Source organism: Pelophylax lessonae (assembly GCF_965119305.1).
Source record: "Pelophylax lessonae genome assembly, chromosome: 13".
In the NCBI taxonomy this organism is placed as follows: Eukaryota; Metazoa; Chordata; class Amphibia; order Anura; family Ranidae; genus Pelophylax; species Pelophylax lessonae.
The window spans coordinates 7,022,119-7,042,417 of NC_138780.1; the positions used below are offsets into that span (position 1 = coordinate 7,022,119).

The 20,299-nt window shown below is 46.5% G+C and overlaps 1 protein-coding gene across 2 annotated transcripts in view; it reads left to right on the forward strand.

Moving 5' to 3' along the window:
* The window catches only part of RNF115 (ring finger protein 115), a 47,004-nt gene that overhangs the window by 22,754 nt on the left and 3,951 nt on the right, over positions 1–20,299 (forward strand). For both annotated transcript variants that reach the window (XM_082242722.1, XM_082242721.1), the window contains exons 2-6: positions 2,898–2,956; positions 5,530–5,587; positions 12,293–12,501; positions 13,639–13,710; positions 19,611–19,683. In XM_082242722.1, coding sequence (XP_082098848.1) covers positions 2,898–2,956; positions 5,530–5,587; positions 12,293–12,501; positions 13,639–13,710; positions 19,611–19,683 — 471 coding nt within the window. The remainder of the gene's footprint in view (positions 1–2,897; positions 2,957–5,529; positions 5,588–12,292; positions 12,502–13,638; positions 13,711–19,610; positions 19,684–20,299) is intronic.

Consider the following 20,299-nt stretch of genomic DNA (forward strand, 5'->3'; position numbering starts at 1 on the left):
ATCGGTAAAACACCATCACCTATGCATGGCACCATCCCAGAAAATTAATGCAATTATGATCAAGTTGATATTTGGGGGTGTCAGTCAGAATGTTTGAGTTGGATTGGTGTTGGCGGGGTGGTATGTTGGATTGGAAGGTCCGGTGTCTGTAGTGAAGATCCCCCGTCATGTACATAGATCTGCACCGCTCTGTGTCCTCTCCGGGTTACCAGCAGTTGGGCGGCTCACGTAATGAGTGAGGTCACTGCTATCTATGAGGGATCAGGGCCGGTAAAGCCAGTAATTGTATTCTCCAGGATGTAGCTGATCTGTGGCCTATATGGATATTTTTTTGAAATCCGTGGACTGGTGGCGTCTCCCTGGCCCTTTCCTCAATATTGGACCAGTCGGTCTCAGCTGCAAGCGGCTGCCTTCCGTCTCAGGGTGCAGAGGGTGACTCCCACTTTTGGTACGTAGACTTACCCTCTGCCTCGGGGTACTGATGGTTGGCCCTCTGCCTCGGGGTACTGATGGTTGGCCCTCTGCCTCGGGGTACTGATGGTTGGCCCTCTGCCTCGGGGTACTGATGGTTGGCCCTCTGCCTCGGGGTACTGATGGTTGGCCCTCTGCCTCGGGGTACTGATGGTTGGCCCTCTGCCTCGGGGTACTGATGGTGTCCCTCAGGCTGCAGAGGGTGTCTCCCACTTCCGATATGCAGAGTTGCTTCTGCCTTGGGTACGGATGGTGACTACCTTCAGTACATAGTGACTCTCCGCCTCGGGGTGCAGACAGCAGCCCTCTGCCTCAGGGTGCAAGGGGTGATCCCAACTTCTGGTACAGGTGGTGACCACCTCTGGTACAGAGTTACCCTCTGCCTTGGGTACAGATGGCGGCCCTCTGCCACTGTCTCGGGCTGCAGAAGGTTACTCCCAATACTGGTACATAGTATTACCCATTACTTTGGGGTACAGATGGTGACCACCTTCACTACATAGATTGACTCTCTGCCTCGGTGTGAAGGTGGCGGCTCTCCGCCTTGGTGTGAAGGTGGCTGCCCTCTGCCTCGGTGTGAAGGTGGCGGCCCTCTGCCTCGGTGTGAAGGTGGCGGCCCTCTGCCACGGTGTGAAGGTGGCGGCCCTCTGCCTCGGTGTGAAGGTGGCGGCCCTCTGCCTCGGTGTGAAGGTGGCGGCCCTCTGCCTCGGTGTGAAGGTGGCGGCCCTCTGCCTCGGTGTGAAGGTGGCGGCCCTCTGCCTCGGTGTGAAGGTGGCGGCCCTCTGCCTCGGTGTGAAGGTGGCGGCCCTCTGCCTCGGTGTGAAGGTGGCGGCCCTCTGCCTCGGTGTGAAGGTGGCGGCCCTCTGCCTCGGTGTGAAGGTGGCGGCCCTCTGCCTCGGTGTGAAGGTGGCGGCCCTCTGCCTCGGTGTGAAGGTGGCGGCCCTCTGCCTCGGTGTGAAGGTGGCGGCCCTCTGCCTCGGTGTGAAGGTGGCGGCCCTCTGCCTCGGTGTGAAGGTGGCGGCCCTCTGCCTCGGTGTGAAGGTGGCGGCCCTCTGCCTCGGTGTGAAGGTGGCGGCCCTCTGCCTCGGTGTGAAGGTGGCGGCCCTCTGCCTCGGTGTGAAGGTGGCGGCCCTCTGCCTCGGTGTGAAGGTGGCGGCCCTCTGCCTCGGTGTGAAGGTGGCGGCCCTCTGCCTCGGTGTGAAGGTGGCGGCCCTCTGCCTCGGTGTGAAGGTGGCGGCCCTCTGCCTCGGTGTGAAGGTGGCGGCCCTCTGCCTCGGTGTGAAGGTGGCGGCCCTCTGCCTCGGTGTGAAGGTGGCGGCCCTCTGCCTCGGTGTGAAGGTGGCGGCCCTCTGCCTCGGTGTGAAGGTGGCGGCCCTCTGCCTCGGTGTGAAGGTGGCGGCCCTCTGCCTCGGTGTGAAGGTGGCGGCCCTCTGCCTCGGTGTGAAGGTGGCGGCCCTCTGCCTCGGTGTGAAGGTGGCGGCCCTCTGCCTCGGTGTGAAGGTGGCGGCCCTCTGCCTCGGTGTGAAGGTGGCGGCCCTCTGCCTCGGTGTGAAGGTGGCGGCCCTCTGCCTCGGTGTGAAGGTGGCGGCCCTCTGCCTCGGTGTGAAGGTGGCGGCCCTCTGCCTCGGTGTGAAGGTGGCGGCCCTCTGCCTCGGTGTGAAGGTGGCGGCCCTCCGCCTCGGTGTGAAGGTGGCGGCCCTCCGCCTTCGGTGTGAAGGTGCTGGCCCTCCGCCTTTCGGGGTGAAGGTGCTGGCCCTCCGCCTTTCGGGGTGAAGGTGCTGGCCCTCCGCCTTTTGGGGTGAAGGTGCTGGCCCTCCGCCTTTTGGGGTGAAGGTGCTGGCCCTCCGCCTTTTGGGGTGAAGGTGCTGGCCCTCCGCCTTTTGGGGTGAAGGTGCTGGCCCTCCGCCTTTTGGGGTGAAGGTGCTGGCCCTCCGCCTCCGGTTGCAGAGGGTGAGGTGACTCCCACTTGCCGTATGCAGAGTTACCCTTTTCCTTGGGTAAGGATGGTGACCACCTTCAATACATAAAGTGACACTCTGCCTCGGGGTGCAGAGTGTGACTCCCACTTCTGGTACAAGTGGGGACCACCTCCGGTATGTAGATTTACTCTCTGCCTGGGGTCCAGATTGCGGCCCTCCACCTTCGGTATGGGTGGTGACCACCTTCACTACATAGAGTGACCCTCTAGAGCAGGGATCCTCAAACTACGGCCCTACAGTTGTTGCGGAACTACACATCCCATGAGGCATTGCAAAACTCTGACATTCACAGACTAGGCATGATGGGAATTGTAGTTCTTGAACAACTGGTGGGCCATAGTTTGAAGACCCCTGATCTAGAGGGTGCAGGCGGTTGTCCTACACAACAGAACCTGTCGGAGATCGCAGACCGGTCCCGTTTTCTTACAATGTCCTCTCTTGTTTCAGGAATACATCTGCCCCCGATGTGACTCTGGTTTTATTGAGGAGGTGACAGAAGACTCCAGGTAGGTGGCGGGTCACATGGTGACTTACCTCTCTGGGGAATGTATGTTGAGATCCGATGTTCTTTCTGTATATGGGGATACGTTGTTTATAGGTCAGAGCGCCGGAAATCTGGTTAAATTGGGTTACTGTTGACATGGAAATCCGGGGGGGGTGGGGGGTCTATTTTCTGACACCCCCTTCTTATTAGTGTCCCCCCAACCTGCACTGGTCTCCCCTTTGCCGGGTGTGGCGCCCCCTGTCTATAGCCAGAAAGCATTTTTTTTTTTTGATGGAGTAGGCTGTACCCCCCCCCCCTCCCCCGGTGTGAGCCTTCCGGAATTCCAATGAGGGCTCCAACCCAGAGACCCAACTCCTTTCAGGGGATCAAAGCTCCCCCCCCCTTCTTCTGGGCTCTACCCTCCTCCAGTTATTCCTCCGCGTGTACTGCAACCTTATTTTACCGATCAGTCCCGCATGAACCCGATTGATTTTCCTCCGCAATGAAATATTGAATCATTTTATCAATAAGAACCCGACGGGTCACAGCTAGAACGCTCCAATCCGAATGGAGCGGGAGATCTGCTCATTGGGGAGCTTTAGGGCTGACTCTGTATGGAAGCAGTGGTCTCTCTGCAGAGGTCTGACACACCCACAGCTGAGTCACAGCTAGAACTCCCCAATCAGAATGGAACAAGAGATTTGCTGATAGCGACTATATAGGTCTGACTCTGTATGGAAGCAGTGGTCTCTCTGCAGAGGTCTGACACACCCACAGCTGAGTCACAGCTAGAACTCCCCAATCAGAATGGAACAAGAGATTTGCTGATAGCGAATATATAGGTCTGACTCTGTATGGAAGCTGTGGTCTCTCTGCACTCTGCAGAGGTCCAACACCAGCCCCCCCCCCACCCCATGTTATAGTTAGAATTCCCCAATCAGAATGGAGCGGGAGATTTGCTGATTAGGGAGCTACAGGGCTGACTCTGTATCTAAGCAGTGGTCTCTCTGCAGAAATCGGACACCCCCCACCCCCGGGTAAATCACAGCTAAAACTCCCCATTTAGCATGGAGCGGGAGATCTCCTGATTGGGGAGCTATAAGGCTGACTGTATGAGAGCAGTGGTCTCTCTGCAGAGGTCCAACACCCCCCTTGCTAAGGTCCAACATCAGCCCCCCCCCCCCCGCCCCATGTAACAGTTAGCAAATCTCCATTCTGATTGGGGAGCTTACAGGGCTGACTCTGTATGAGAGCAGTGGGCTCTCTGCAGAGGTCCAACACACCACAGCTTGAACTCTCCAATCAGAATGGAGCAAGAGATTTGCTGATAGCGAAGATATAGGTCTGACTCGTTATGGAAGCTGTGCTCTCTCTGCAGAGGTCCAACACATCCCCCATGCTGAGTCACAACTAGAACTCTCCAATCAGCATTGAGCATAAGATTTGGTCATTGTCTAGCTATAGGTCTGACTTGGTAAGAGTGGGTTGGACCTCTGCAGAGAGACCACTGCTACAGAGTCAGCTACTATAGCCCCACTATCAGCAAACCTCATGCTCCATGCTGATTGGAGAGTTCTATCTGGGACTCAGCATGGGGTGTGTTGGACCTCGGTAGAGAGACCACTGCTTCCATACAGTCAGACCTATAGCTCCCCAATAAGCATCAGGCATAAGACTTGGTCATTGTCTAGCTATAGGTCTGACTTGGTAAGAGTGTGTTGGACCTCTGCAGAGAGACCTCTGCTTCTATACAGAGTCAGATATATAGCTCCCCAATTCAGCAGATCTCTTGCTTCATGCTGATTGGAGAGTTCTAGCTGTAACTAAGCTTGGAGGTGTGTCTGACTTCTGCAGAGAGACCACTGCTTCCATACAGAGTCAGACCTATAGGTCCACAATCGGCAAATCTCCCGCTCCCAGCTGATTTGAATGTTCTAGCTGTGACTCAATCAGGAAGGAGGGGGTTGCACCTCGGCAGAGAGACCACTGCTTCCATAGAGGGTCAGACCTATAGCTCCCCAATCAGCATGGAGTATAAGATTTAATGATTCTCTAGCTATAGGTCTGACTTGGTAAGAGTGGGTTGGACCTCTGCAGAGAGACCTCTGCTTCCACATTGCATCAATGTCCTCCTTGCTGGCAGGGAAGAGGCTTTTCTGCTCAGAACTGTAAGACTTTGCACAGCTTTGTGTTTTCCTTGCCCGGGAATGTGTTCCGCTGACTCATAGGGAAAGTTCCAGGTGGGTTGGAGGAGATATTTTAGTTTTATTTTTGGCCGGTTGCCGGAAGTGTCTTCCGGGGATTTCTGATAGGTGGAATCCCCTCGGGATGTTTTCATATTCTGACCATGCAGAGATTAGCCGGCTTTCACTTTCACCTTCACCCGGGGATTCCCATTGTCCGCTCTGTTATCTGTGGATCGGGGTCAGGGGTCAGTATCTGGTGGGGGGGGGGCTGTGTGTTTCTGGAGGGGAGGGGCTGTGTGTGTCAGCCGGGTTCATCGGTGGTTGCGGTGGAGATCCATGACGTTGTTTTCTGATCTTTGCTCGGGGCGGAGTCCTCTCTGTGTAACTTTATGTTTTTTTTCCCTGCCAGTTTCCTGGATTCCGGGGGAAGCACATTAGACGACAATGGCTCCACGCATTTCGCTGAGGTAAGAGCGCTTTTCCGAGGTGCGATAGGGGCGCTCCTCCCGGGGTGCGATGGGGCGCTCCTCCCGGGGTGCGATGGGGGTTTCCTCCGAGGTGCGATGGGGGTTTCCTCCGAGGTGCGATGGGGCGCTCCTCCCGGGGTGCGATGGGGGTTTCCTCCGAGGTGCGATGGGGGTTTCCTCCGAGGTGCGATGGGGGTTTCCTCCGAGGTGCGATGGGGGTTTCCTCCGAGGTGCGATGGGGGTTTCCTCCGAGGTGCGATGGGGGTTTCCTCCGAGGTGCGATGGGGGTTTCCTCCGAGGTGCGATGGGGTTTCCTCCGAGGTGCGATGGGGGCGCTCCTCTGGGGGTGCGATGGGGGGGGCGCTCCCCCCTGAGGTGCGATGGGGGGGGCGCTCCCCCCTGAGGTGCGATGGGGGGGGGGGCGCTCCCCCCTGAGGTGCGATGGGGGGGGGGCGCTCCCCCCTGAGGTGCGAGGGGGGGGGGCGCTCCCCCCTGAGGTGCGATGGGGGGGGGCGCTCCCCCCTGAGGTGCGATGGGGGGGGGGGCGCTCCCCCCTGAGGTGCGATGGGGGGGGGGGCGCTCCCCCCTGAGGTGCGATGGGGGGGGGCGCTCCCCCCTGAGGTGCGATGGGGGGGGGGGGCGCTCCCCCCTGAGGTGCGATGGGGGGGGGGGCGCTCCTCTTACAGATTACAATTGCAGCATTTGTTAAAGAAAATGTCAGTCTTGCATCAAACCTATACTGTAGTGCAGCACGGCACATTGATATCTTGGGGCTCACTCACCCCGGCGTGCAGCGTATGGTTGCGTACGCGTTTCAACGCAGCACTGAAAGGATCAATGGGGCCATACACCCAAGCGAAAAAGTGCACTGCGTTTAGAAGCGTACAAAAAAGTAAGACACAGCTGCGTCTAGGGTGCGGGCGTACATAGCTGAGTGCAGTGAGGTTTATTGGAGATAAAAAGTATGCAAGTGGAGGCAACGCGTTTCGGGGGGTGGATTCCCCTCTTCAGGGCTAGCAGTTGGATACATGATCAAGATACAAAGAGACATAGATACATGATAAAAATATGTATTCATGGAGTTTTTCATGACCAAGGCTTCTTATAGGAAGTAAAGTGACGTCAAGTATGACGAAACACGTAGGGCGGTGCCTAAAATTGACGTCATCACGCAAGTGTTCCCTACGGTAATGACCTCCAAGTCGCTATCAGAAAGGAAGCAGCCGTGGGCCCCAACAGAGTTTTATCACCTACAATTGGGATACAACCCATTGAAAGCAATTTTCCTCTATACCCTCCGCCGCTAGAGGGGGCGCAAGTCCAGCGCGGTCTACCACCCAAATTTGGAGACAAAATCGGTAGCATGAGCAAATCTTCTCTTAGGCTCTGTTCATGCAGGGGTGACAGGAACCCACGTGTTTCGTGTAGAGCTGTTTATTAGTTTAGGGGACTTCCCGCTACATGTGAGAAATGCGGAAAATAAGTCCCTGAATTGTGCGACACCACAACGTCCCGTTCCCCCCCCTCCGCCACCGCCGCCTGTAAAAAACGATTAAACGGTTGCACAGCTGCTATGATTGTTTTTACAGTGCAGAGAATCATCCAGATATCTCCAGTCAAAGTCCAGGATGTCATATGACGGCCTTGGGCAGGAAGTGGTTAAGAATGATTGGCACATAACTTTTTCTTGTTCATACAATTTCTCAATAAAAATCTTTTAATGACACAAAAAACAAAACAAATCAAAAATAAAATAAACTAATAAAAAAAATATAATAAAATAAACCTGTCCTGTCTTATTCCTATTACAATGTTTACCTTCCATGTAATAGGAATAAAAGTGATAAAAAAAATGTAAAAAAGAAAAGTAAAAATAAAAATAAAATTAATTAAAAAAAAAAGAAATAAAATAAACCTGTCATGTCCTATTCCTATTACATTGGATGTTTACCTTGCATGTAATAGGAATAAAAGTGATTTAAAGGAAAGTGTAAAAAAACAAAAATAAAATAAACTAATAAAAAAAAAAATAATAAAATAAACCTGTCATGTCTTATTCCTATTACAATGGGTGTTTACCTTACTTGTAATAGGAATAAAAGTGATTTAAAAAAATGTAGAAAACGAAAGTGTAAAAAAACAAAGCAAAATAAACCTGTCCTGTCCTATTTCAATGGATGTTTACCTTCCTTGTAATAGGAATAAAAGTCATTAAAAAAAATGAAAGTGCTAAAAAAAAACAAAGCAAAACAAAAAAAAAAAATAGTAAATAAATAAAATAAACCTGTCATGTCCTATTCCTATTATAATGGGTGTTTACCTTCTGTGTAATAGGAATAAAGGTGATTAAAAAAAAGGAAAGTGTAAAATAAATAAAAAAACAAAGCAAAACAAAAATAAAATAATAAAATAAACCGGCCATGTCCCATTACAATGGATGTTTACCTTCCTTGTAATAGGAATAAAAGTGATTAAAAAAAAGGAAAGTGTAAAAAAAATAAAAAAGCAAAACAAAAAATAAATAAAATAAACGGTCATGTCCTATTACAATGGATACCTTCCTTGTAATAGGAATACAAGTGATTAAAAAAATAATAATAATAAAATAAACCTGTCAATGGATGTTTACCTTCCTTGTATTGGGAATAAAAGTGTTAAAAAAAATGTAAAAAAGGAAAGTTTTTTAAAATAAAAAAAACAAAGCAAAACAAAAAAAATAAATAAACCTGTCATGTCCTATTCTTATTACAATGGATGGATACCTTCCTTGTAAAAGGAATAAAAGTGATTAAAAAAAAAAAAAAAATTGTGAAAAAAGGAGTGTAAAAAAATAAAATCAACCTGTCATGTCCTGTTCCTATTACAATAGATGTTTACCTTCCTTGTAATAGGCATAAAAGTCATTGAAAAAAAATGTAAAAAAGGAAAGTGTAAAAATAAAAAAACAAAGCAAAACAAAAAAAATAAATAAAATAAACCGGTCATGTCCTATTCTTATTACAATGGATGATTACCTTCTATGTAATAGGAATAAAAGTGATTAAGAAAATGTAAAAAAGGAAAGTGCTAAAAAAATAAAAAAAAAAAAACAAAGCAAATAAATAAACCTGTCATGTCCTATTCCTATTACAATGGATGGATATCTTCCTTGTAATAGGAATAAAAGTGATTAAAAAAAAATGTAAAAAAAGGAAAGTGTAAAAATAAAAAAATTAAATAAACTTTAAAAAAAAAAAAAATATATATATATATAAAAAAAGGGGGGGGTCTGCCCCCGGCCATCTTCCACTGCCTTCCTGGGCTCTCCCATCCTACAGGGTAGTCTGGGACTGCAGCCGGCCATAGAGATGATGGAGGACCGGAACATACCCGATCATCTCTATAAGTATTTAGTCCCTTCCGGTTTTGCCAGATGTAAACCGCGCCTTTACTGGCTTGGAAAAGCATCGGATCAAACTGATCTTCATTTAATCCGATGCTTTTAAGGGCATAGGAGAGATCTTGGGTCCAAGCGGACCTGTCACTGCCTATGCTATCACAAGGGATGTTGTTCATCCCTTGTGATAGCAATAAAGTTGATTATAGAGTGTAAAAAGCAAACAAATTAAATTTGAATTAATCCAACTTTTTTATTAAATTTGAAAGAACATGGAACTTATGGATAAAAACTCCCGGCCTAATACTGGATTATGCTGATATTTAAAATATTTAGTTAAATAATGTAACTTGGAGTATGGTATGGTAAGGGGGGGGGGCTAAAAAAGGGAGGACCCATTGTTTATTAATAGTTTGTATCTGATATTTGTGTCTATTGATGGAAAATAATAAAAATCTAAAGAATTAAAAAAAAAAAAAAAGTTCCCAGTCAGTGTCATTAGTAGAGTGACAGCATATATTTTTAGCAGTGATCACGATATTGGCGTTCCTGGTCCTCACAATGTGTCATAAGTGTCAGATTGCCCGCCGCAATGTCGCAGTCCCACTATAAGTCGCTGATCGCCGCCATTACTAGTATAAAAAAAAAAAAATGATTTTAGTATATATCCCATTGTTTGTAGACATGATAACTTTTGCACTGATCGCCGCCATTACTAGTATAAAATAATAATAATAATAATTATTCCAGTGCATATCCCATTGTTTGTAGACGCTATAACTTTGGCACTGATCGCCGCCATTACTAGTATAGAAAAAAATTAAATAATAATAATTATTCAAGTATATATCCCATTGTTTGTAGACACGATAACTTTTGCACTGATCGCCGCCATTACTAGTATAACATTTTTTTTTTTTTCCAGTATATATCCCCTAGTTTGTAGACGTTATAGCTTTTGAATAAACCAATCAATTTACGCTTATTGGGATTTTTTTTACCAAAAATTTGTAGCAGAATACATATTGACCTGAAACGATGAAATTTAAATTTTTATACATTTTTTTTATTTTTTTTTTTATTGTTTTATAGCAGAAAGTAAATATTTGTTTTCTTTTTTTTTTTTTTTTAATTGTCGCTCTTTTTTTGTTTATCGCACAAAAGATAAAAACCGCAGTGATGATCAAATACCATCAAAAGAAAGTTTTATTTTGTGGGGGGAAAAAAAGGACATCCATTATTTTTTGGGTATAGCATCGCACGACTGCGCAATTGTCAGTTAAAGTAAGGCAGTGCTGTATCGCAAAAATGGCCTGGTCCATAAGGGGGGTAAATCTTCTGGAGGTCAAGTATTTTTTTTAAACCACTGTGCAAATACCACGTAACATAAAAATTGCACAGTTTTTTGTTCTCTAAGGCCTCTGCTTAAAAAAGAAAAAAAAAAAATATATATATATAAATATATAGAGAGATAGATATAGATTCAGACTTATAGTAATAAAGAATATATATATGTGTGTGTGTGTAAAATAAATATATATACTCATTAAAGGGAAAACAAAAAAAAAAAATATTTATATATATATATATATATATATATATATATATATATATATATATATTATATATATATAATATATATATATATATATATATATATATATATATAATATATATATATATTATATATATATATATATATATATATATATATAATATATTTTTTTTTGTTTTCCCTTTAATGAGTATATATATTTATTTTACATATATATATATATATATATATATATATATATATATATATATATATATATATATATATATATATATATATATATATGTGTATATATGTATATGTCAGAATTGGAAAGCAGGTTTACTAATTTTTAGGCCTAAAATTATTATTTTTATTTTTTTTTTTACCTGTGCATAAAATGCAAACCTGTCTCCTGGGGGTGAATAGGTTAAGGCGGGGGCAGCGCTGGGTTCTCGTACTTTATCACCGACCTGTAACAGTTTATGGCAGAACAATGCTGATAACCTGCGCTGAGTCTGATAGTCTCGTATTACCTGTGCAGGGCGGAGGGGAACAGATGGTATCCAGGGACACTCAGTGCCATTTTAATCTACTTCATCATCAAAGTACAAAGTGGGGGATGGGGGAAGCGTCTTCCTAACCAGCACTGTGCCTGTATGTGAGGGAGAATTAGGAGCCTGTAGTGGGGGTGTCTGGGAATTCTTCTCCTGTATTACAAAGAGGGGTTCCAGAAACAAGAGAGGGGGGTGGACTGGGGCATTACCAGGAACACTTCCTGGTTCTTACTGCCGGCCCCCAGAGGATGCTGCAGCAGATGTTGCACACCTTTTACATCACATGCTGCAAACCCCCGCCCCAACCCCCCCCCCCCCCCCCAGGATACATGCATCCCAGAAGGATGGGAAGCTGCCTTTTCCATCACGTTACAACCCCCCCCCCCCCCCCCCAGGATACATGCATCCAAGAAGTATGGGCAGTTGCCTTTTACATCACATGTCATAAATCCCCCCCCCCCCCGGATACATGCATCCCATAAGGATGCAGAACTGCCTATTGCATCACATGCCCCCCCCCCCACAGGATGCACAGCTGCCTATTACATCACATGTTGCAACCCCCCCCCCCCCCCAGGATACATGCATCCCAGAAGGATGCACAGCTGCCTATTACATCACATGTTGCAACCCCCCCCCCCCCCCCAGGATACTTGCATCCCAGAAGCATGGGCAGTTGCCTTTTACATCACATGTTATAATCCCCCCCCCCCCCCCCCCAATACATGCATCCCAGAAGGATGCAGAGCTGCCTATTGCATCACATGTTGCACCCCCCCCCCCCCCCACACAGGATGCACAGCTGCCTTTTCCATCACGTTACAACCCCCCCCCCCGAATACATGCATCCCAGAAGGATGCACAGCTGCCTTTTTCATCATGTTCATCCAAGGAATGTCTTATAAATGGACTCCTATGTAACGTGAAAGACTCGGCGGCAGATCTCCGGTATGGGCAGACGGATCCGGCGCCGTGTCTTTCACTATATGCGGTGTTATAGCAGTTTACAGGTACCTATGGCTCTGTAGCACTCACTTTGTAAGGATTTCCTCTTACTTCCTGTTTGGCTATGGGAAAGGAAGTGAAGGGAAATCTCCCCAATGGGACACAGATGGCAAAAAAAAAAAAAGAAATGGTAGGGGTTATACCCCTCCCCCCTACTCCATCCAAAATGTAAAAAAAAAAGTTTTGCTTTCAGTTCTATTTTAACACTTCTCTTTTTTTGGTTTTGTCTTCAGCTTTGGGACCATTTAGACCACACGATGTTCTTTCCCGACTTCCGACATTTCCTGAGCAGCAGCTCGCTGGACCAAGAGGGCCGAGATGGCGAGCGGCGCCACCAATCGCAACCGGACATCAGGGTGACGCGCCGGCCCCCGAGGCAGCCCATGACTAGGTACCGATCCCGGGTCAGCTCCCGGCCTGACCGTTCCCCCGCCATCGAAGGGTAAGCGGGTCAGGTTTTTGTGCTGGGTTAAAAGTAACTTGCCCAAAAACTTTGGTAATGTGCGGCGCCTTGAAAAAGTATTCACACCCCTCGAAATTTCCCATATTTTGTCATGTTACAACCAAAAATGTAAATGTATTTTATTGGGATTTTATGTGATAGACCGACACAAAGTGGCCATAATTGCAGTGGCGGCTGGTGCTCTATGGTTGCAGTTTGGGAGAAGCCATGTGGGGGAGCGCCTTGCCCTGAACACACCACCCCCACCGTGAAACATGTTGGTGGCAGGATCATGTTGTGGGGATGCTTTTCTCCAGCAAATGAATACAAATGCAGCCACACTTTTCACAGATTTATTTGTATCATTTATCATTTTCCTTCCACTTCACAATTATGGCCACTTTGTGTCGGTCTATCACATAAAATCCCAATAAAATACATTTTACGTTTTTTGGGTGGCACAAGACAAAAAGGGAAAAAATTGTAAGGGGTGTGAATACTTTTTCAAGGCGCTGTATATGGATTTGGTTCCAAGATTTCGCTGTGGACGTGATCTCTTCTCTAAATGAGGACATGTTAGATGATGGACCTAAAATGGGCCCCTTCTAGGCGCTATGTGTCCCCCCTGACATGGGAGTGACAGGTGCAGCGTCCAGCCCAAGTCTCTCTCAGGCCAAAGGATGGACAGGACTGATTACTGTATTTGCATTTTGGGCCCCATGCTTTCAGGGGCCACGCTTTGCTCTGCCATAGACTTGGACAGGATGCCGGCAGTGGTGGTCACTTTCGGTTGTACTAAAACGTCGGGAGGGATGCACTGCACCTAGTCAGCACCGGCTGCGTTGGGGCCTTAGCAGTGTTGGGTGTCCTAATTTTATTTCTTAGTCGTTCAAGCGGGACTAAACCCATTGATTTAACAGTTACATTCCCGGCACTCGCCAGGAATGGAACTGTCATATTGATTGTGCTCTCAACCAAACTATCAAACCTTCAAATAGCTGATGTCGTAATTGATCACTTTGGCAGCAGTTGAAGATTAAACAGAGGCCAAGATGGCGGCTTCCTTTGCTGCAAGGGATAGGAGGGTTTAGTTCCACTTTAATATTACTCATCGATGATTCTAATTTATTTCCTCAGCATCATTCAGCAGATCTTCGCCGGAGTCCTGGCCAACCCACCATTACCGGGGTCACCGCATCCCTTTTCCTGGTAAGTGTCTCGCCTACATCAGTCGCATCTCCTGTCATTAAGGGGGAAAATCCTTCCGGTCCAGAAGTGGTTAAAGCCGTTGTACCCCATGTGTTAAAAATAAAAAAAAACCCTGCAAGGACAATGGCATAATGTGCTAGTATGCATTGCAATATGAAATACTTTCCTTAGAACAAAGCCCCCATATGGTCGCCCAGACACCGCTGAGGAAGCTGACATCTTCCCTCTGTGTCTCTGAGTCCCGCCTTCCCCTCCACCCCCTCCAAAAATTAAGTCAGCAGCTACACACGCTGTACACATACTGTAGCCGCTGACTTTTAACCACTTTACCACCGGAGGATTTTGCTGTCTTACGTCCAGGCCACTTTTTGCGATTCGGCGCTGTGCGACTTGAACTGACAATTGTGCGGTCATGCGACGCTGTACCCAAACGAAATTTAAGTCCTTTTTTCCCCACAAACAGAGCTTTCTTTTGGTGGTATTTGATCACCTGTGCGATTTTTTTACTTTTTGCGCTATAAACAAAAAAAGAGCGAAAATTTTGAAAAAATAATATTTCTCACATTTTTTTTTATATAAAATTCCCCCCCAAAAAAATGTAAAAATCTAAATTTTTTTTATCATTTTTGGCCAATTTTTCTGCTACATATGTTTGGTAAAAAAAAATCACAATAAGTGTATTTTGATTGGTTTGCGCAAAAGTTATTGCGTTTACTAACTAAGGGAAAGATTTGTCATTTTTGTTTTTTTGTTTTTTGTTTTTTTTGCGGTACTGCGACATTGCGGCGGACAGATCGGACCCTTGACTGACATTTTTGGGGGTACCAGTGACATTACTACAGTAATCAGTGCTATACATATGCACTGCTACTGTAAAATGACACTGGCAGGGAAGGGGTTAACTTTTATTGGAGAGGGAGGGGTTAATGTATGCCTGGTACTTACTAACGTGTGTGGGGGGAGGGGACTGAGTGACATAGACAGAGATCGCAGGATCAGCTATGCTGAACTCTGCAATCTGACCCTGTCTGTCACTTAGGAGATCCGCCCGCTCGGTTTACACAAGTGGGCGGATCTCCAGACCTGATTCCCCGACGATCGGGGAAGAGCGGCGGTGATCACCGCCGCTCCTCCCCTGGCCCGACTCCCGCTGTAACTGAATACAGCGGGAGCGAGCCTCCGGGCCGCCGAGAGAGGGGAATGTCTGGTGACGTAGGTCTACATCGCCAGACAATAACGAACCACTTTGCCGCAGTACAGTCAACGTGACTGGTCGGCAAGTGGTTAATATTAGGACACTTACCTGTCCTGGAGTCCAGCGATGTCGGCACCGCAGCCAATGTTTCCATCGGCTGTCGGGTGCTGCCATCGCCGCCATTACCGGTCGCGCATTGCCAATCGCGCTGCGCATTCCTATTGGCTCAGCGCCGGGGGAAGGAGGAGTGGTCCAATCTTCTGAGGGACGGTGCCACGGCGCCGTATCCCAGAAGCGGGGAAGGGTACCTGTCAAAAACAGGTACCCGTTCCCTCCCCCCCCCCCCTCCTTGTAATGTGCCAAATGTGGCACCGGAGAGGGGGAGGAAGCAAAAGAGCGGAAGTTCCACTTTTGGGTGGAATTTGCTTTAACCACTTGCCGACCGCCGCACGACTATCTACGTCGGCGGTCAGCCCCTCACAGGCAAACTAACGTAGGGCTACGTTGCTTGCTTGTGAGGGTCTAGGGAGCGAGCGCGCGCCCCCGGAGGCGCGCTCCCGCGTGGTCACGGACCCCCCCGCGTGTGTGACCAGCGGACCCGATGTCCGCCGGTCACTCGGCGATCGGCGGGGGAGAGGGAGAATGTCAGGCAGCTTGTGTAAACAAGCTGCCTGTCATTCTCCTCGCTGCAAAGACACTGATCACATGGATCTACTATGTAGATCCGTTGATCAGTGTCCTTACAGCTGAAGCCACAGCCAATCACAGTAGAAAGCACGCCCCTAGGGACACACACAGCCCCTCCCTCCCAAATAAAGTTAACCCCTTCACTACCAGTGTATTTTTACAGTAACAGTGCATATATATAGCACTGATTACTGTAGAAATGTCACTGGTAACCCCAAAAGTGTCAAAAATGTCAGTCAAGGGTCCGATCTGTCCGCCGCAATGTCGCAGTACCGCAAAAAAAATCGCAGATCGCCGCCATTACGCGTTAAAAAAAAAAAACAACAAAAAATGACAAAAATCTTTCCCTTTGTTAGTAAACGCGATAACTTTTGTGCAAACCAATCAAAATACGCTTTTTGCGATTTTTTTTTTTTTTTACCAAACATATGTAGCATAAAACAAATTGGCCGAAAATTGTAAAAAATTTTGATTTTTACATTTTTTTTGGGGGGAATTTCATATAAAAAAATGTGAAAAATATTGTTATTTTTGCAAAATTGACGCTCTTTTTTTGTTTATAGCGCGTGATCAAAAAATCGCACAGGTGATCAAATACCACCAAAAGAAAGCTCTGTTTGTGGGAAAAAAAGGACGCCAAATTCGTTTAGGTACAGCGTCGCACGACCGCGCAATTGTCCGTTAAAGTCACGCAGTGCCGAATCGCAAAATACCCCCTGGTCGGAATGGGGGTAAAATCTTCCGGGGCTTAAGTGGTTAAGGCTCCAGTACCTGGAAGTGATGTCATGATGTCGCTTCCGGGTTTTTACATCTGAGACCCGATGAGCGCTGAATTCAGCTTTGTTCGGGACTCCAACCAGCCGGCTGGTGGCTCAGGTCTCCCGGTGGGACGGTAGACCCGGGCGAGTCACGGAAGGCCACAGGAGGGGGAGGGGTGTCCCCTCCCTCTCATTGTAATGACAGCCGAGCGGCTGCTTAGCTGCATCAGTTGTCATTACAAGAATATATGTTGCACTTTATGATTAATTGAATTAATTTTGTAAAGAATTTACACAACACACAATTTATTTAATTTTTTGCCATTTGCGCAGGTACTGCTGGCGACTAACGCCAACATATATATTTATTACAAGAAAGCCGACCGTCGGCTCTAAACAATGGTAGCGGGGTGACGCCTCTAGCGGCAGGCCTCACCCCGGTAAAACCCCTTAAAGCTGAGGCCGTATATTGTGTGTTCCGTCGGCACTAAGGGGTTAAAGTAACCTAAAAAGCGGAGTAATGGACGGTCAAACGCTGGGACTGCAATGCATCGGCGGGTTTTATTCTGGTGTTGCCGGTTCAGTGAGTCTCCGGAGTGCAGCTGGCTGATAAGACTCCGCACAGAGCGGACACAGGTGCTGCTCACACAGACGCGGATCCCATTACCAATCAAAGTAATTTAATATTAACCCCTCTTTGCTGCCTGTTCAGACTTGGCACAGGGCTCAGGCTTAAAGCCGAGTTCCACTCAAAAGTGGAACTTCCGCTTTAAGTGGTCCTGACCCCCTGGCATGTCATTTTTGGGGGGGGGGGTACCTAGATTTGATAGGTACCCGCTCCCAGTTCTGCTTGGGCCGCCTAGAAAGACCGCTGTGCAAATACCGCGTGACAAAAAATATTGTAACGACCGCCGTTTTATTCTCCAGAGTCTTTGCTATATATATATATAGGGGTTCTAAGTCATTTTCTAGCTAAAAGTACTGATTTTTAACTTGTAAACAACAAATGTCAGAAATGGGCCCGGTCCAGAAGTGGTTAAAGCTGGAAAAAGTTCTGAAATTATTTATTTTTGTCTTTTTTTTTTTTTTAATATCACCGAAACCTGATATTATACCAGGGGTGTGCAGACTTTTTCTATCCATTGTAGAATCCTGATATTATACCAGGGGTGTGTAGACTTTTTCTATCCATTGTAGAATCCTGATATTATACCAGGGGTGTGCAGACTTTTTCTATCCATTGTAGAATCCTGATATTATACCAGGGGTGTGCAGACTTTTTCTATCCATTGTAGAATCCTGATATTATACCAGGGGTGTGTAGACTTTTCTATCCATTGTAGAATCCTGATATTATACCAGGGGTGTGTAGACTTTTCTATCCATTGTAGAATCCTGATATTATACCAGGGGTGTGTAGACTTTTCCATCCATTGTAGAATCCTGATATTATACCAGGGGTGTGTAGACTTTTTCTATCCATTGTAGAATCCTGATATTATACCAGGGGTGTGTAGACTTTTCTATCCATTGTAGAATCCTGATATTATACCAGGGGTGTGTAGACTTTTCCATCCATTGTAGAATCCTGATATTATACCAGGGGTGTGTAGACTTTTTCTATCCATTGTAGAATCCTGATATTATACCAGGGGTGTGTAGACTTTTTCTATCCATTGTAGAATCCTGATATTATACCAGGGGTGTGTAGACTTTTTCTATCCATTGTAGAATCCTGATATTATACCAGGGGTGTGTAGACTTTTTCTATCCATTGTAGAATCCTGATATTATACCAGGGGTGTGTAGACTTTTTCTATCCATTGTAGAATCCTGATATTATACCAGGGGTGTGCAGACTTTTTCTATCCATTGTTGAAGCCTGATATTATACCAGGGGTGTGTAGACTTTTTCTATCCATTGTAGAATCCTGATATTATACCAGGGGTGTGCAGACTTTTTCTATCCATTGTAGAATCCTGATATTATACCAGGGGTGTGTAGACTTTTCTATCCATTGTAGAATCCTGATATTATACCAGGGGTGTGTAGACTTTTCTATCCATTGTAGAATCCTGATATTATACCAGGGGTGTGTAGACTTTTCCATCCATTGTAGAATCCTGATATTATACCAGGGGTGTGTAGACTTTTCCATCCATTGTAGAATCCTGATATTATACCAGGGGTGTGTAGACTTTTTCTATCCATTGTAGAATCCTGATATTATACCAGGGGTGTGTAGACTTTTCTATCCATTGTAGAATCCTGATATTATACCAGGGGTGTGTAGACTTTTCCATCCATTGTAGAATCCTGATATTATACCAGGGGTGTGTAGACTTTTTCTATCCATTGTAGAATCCTGATATTATACCAGGGGTGTGTAGACTTTTTCTATCCATTGTAGAATCCTGATATTATACCAGGGGTGTGTAGACTTTTTCTATCCATTGTAGAAACCGGATATTATACCAGGGGTGTGCAGACTTTTTCTATCCATTGTAGAAACCGGATATTATACCAGGGGTGTGCAGACTTTTCCATCCATTGTAGAAGCCTGATATTATTATACCAGGGGTGTGCAGACTTTTTCTATCCATTGTAGAATCCTGATGATATACCAGGGGTGTGTAGACTTTTTCTATCCATTGTTGAAGCCATATATCATACCAGGGGTGTGTAGACTTTTTCTATCCATTGTTGAAGCCATATATCATACCAGGGGTGTGTAGACTTTTTCTATCCATTGTTGAAGCCATATATCATACCAGGGGTGTGTAGACTTTTTCTATCCATTGTTGAAGCCATATATCATACCAGGGGTGTGCAGACTTTTTCTATCCATTGTAGAAACCTGATATTATACCAGGGGTGTGCAGACTTTTTCTATCCATAGTAGATGTATATATCACCTGTGTGTTTAGCTGTCTGAATGGGGTTTAGCGTAAAAGGAACTGTCTGTGTTGCTCATTTATTTTTTCTTGAGCAGCGATTGGCTAGACCCAAGGAGTGTAGGAGGTATCACGGAGGGCATTGGTAGAGCCAATGAATGAGGCACTGAGGGGATTTTCCAGCAGCACAAACTATTCCTCCTTCACGGCAATCTGTAAAAGGACCGGTGTGTTGGAGGAAAGCCGGCGGCGCTGTACGGGAGCATCGTCTCCTGTCATTTTGCCCGTCTGCCGCAGTAAAATTTGATTGGTCGGCCTCGATCCTCTCTGTGTCTCGCATAAATAACGTTTGGTTTTGTCCCAAGGAGCGGAATGCTACATTCAAACCCCGGGGACTACGCCTGGGGACAGAGTGGACTGGACTCCATCGTCACACAGGTAAAATAAAAATAAAAACATGGAAAAAAACTAACATATTTCTATAATAAACCATCGTCTGGATCCATTAGATTCCTTTTAAAATCATAAAACGATTGCTCACCTTAGTTCCCAGACACTCTGAAAATTGAAGTGAGGCTTGCAGTGGGAGTGTGTGCTTAGAAGGCGGGGTTACTGGAGGAGGAGATGTCAAGGTGGGCGTGACCTGTGTAGCCCATAGAGGAGGCGGGGAAGTGATACAGGGTCAGTAGAACTGTAAGTCACTCTTTTTAGCTTAGCATTTATTTGGTGTTATATGGGGAAGGGGGGAGGGGTTTAATCTTTAGAGCATAAGCATTAGATTGCGTATATATTCTGAATATTTGCAGCTCTTCAGCTGAACTCGCCCTCTGTTAGAAGGAAGTAAATCAAATGACTAATCTAGAAAATGTTTGGGTCCATGACATGATCATTTGATCGGTATAAATCAGGCATCACTGTAGTGCAGTTCCTTTATCTATTCACTGGATTCGTCCAGGAGAGGAGCATGGGAGGTATATCGGAAGCAGTATGTCTGGAAGAGAAAATGCAGGAGGTATCACAGGGGGCAGAATGTCCAGGAGAGGAGTGCAGGAGG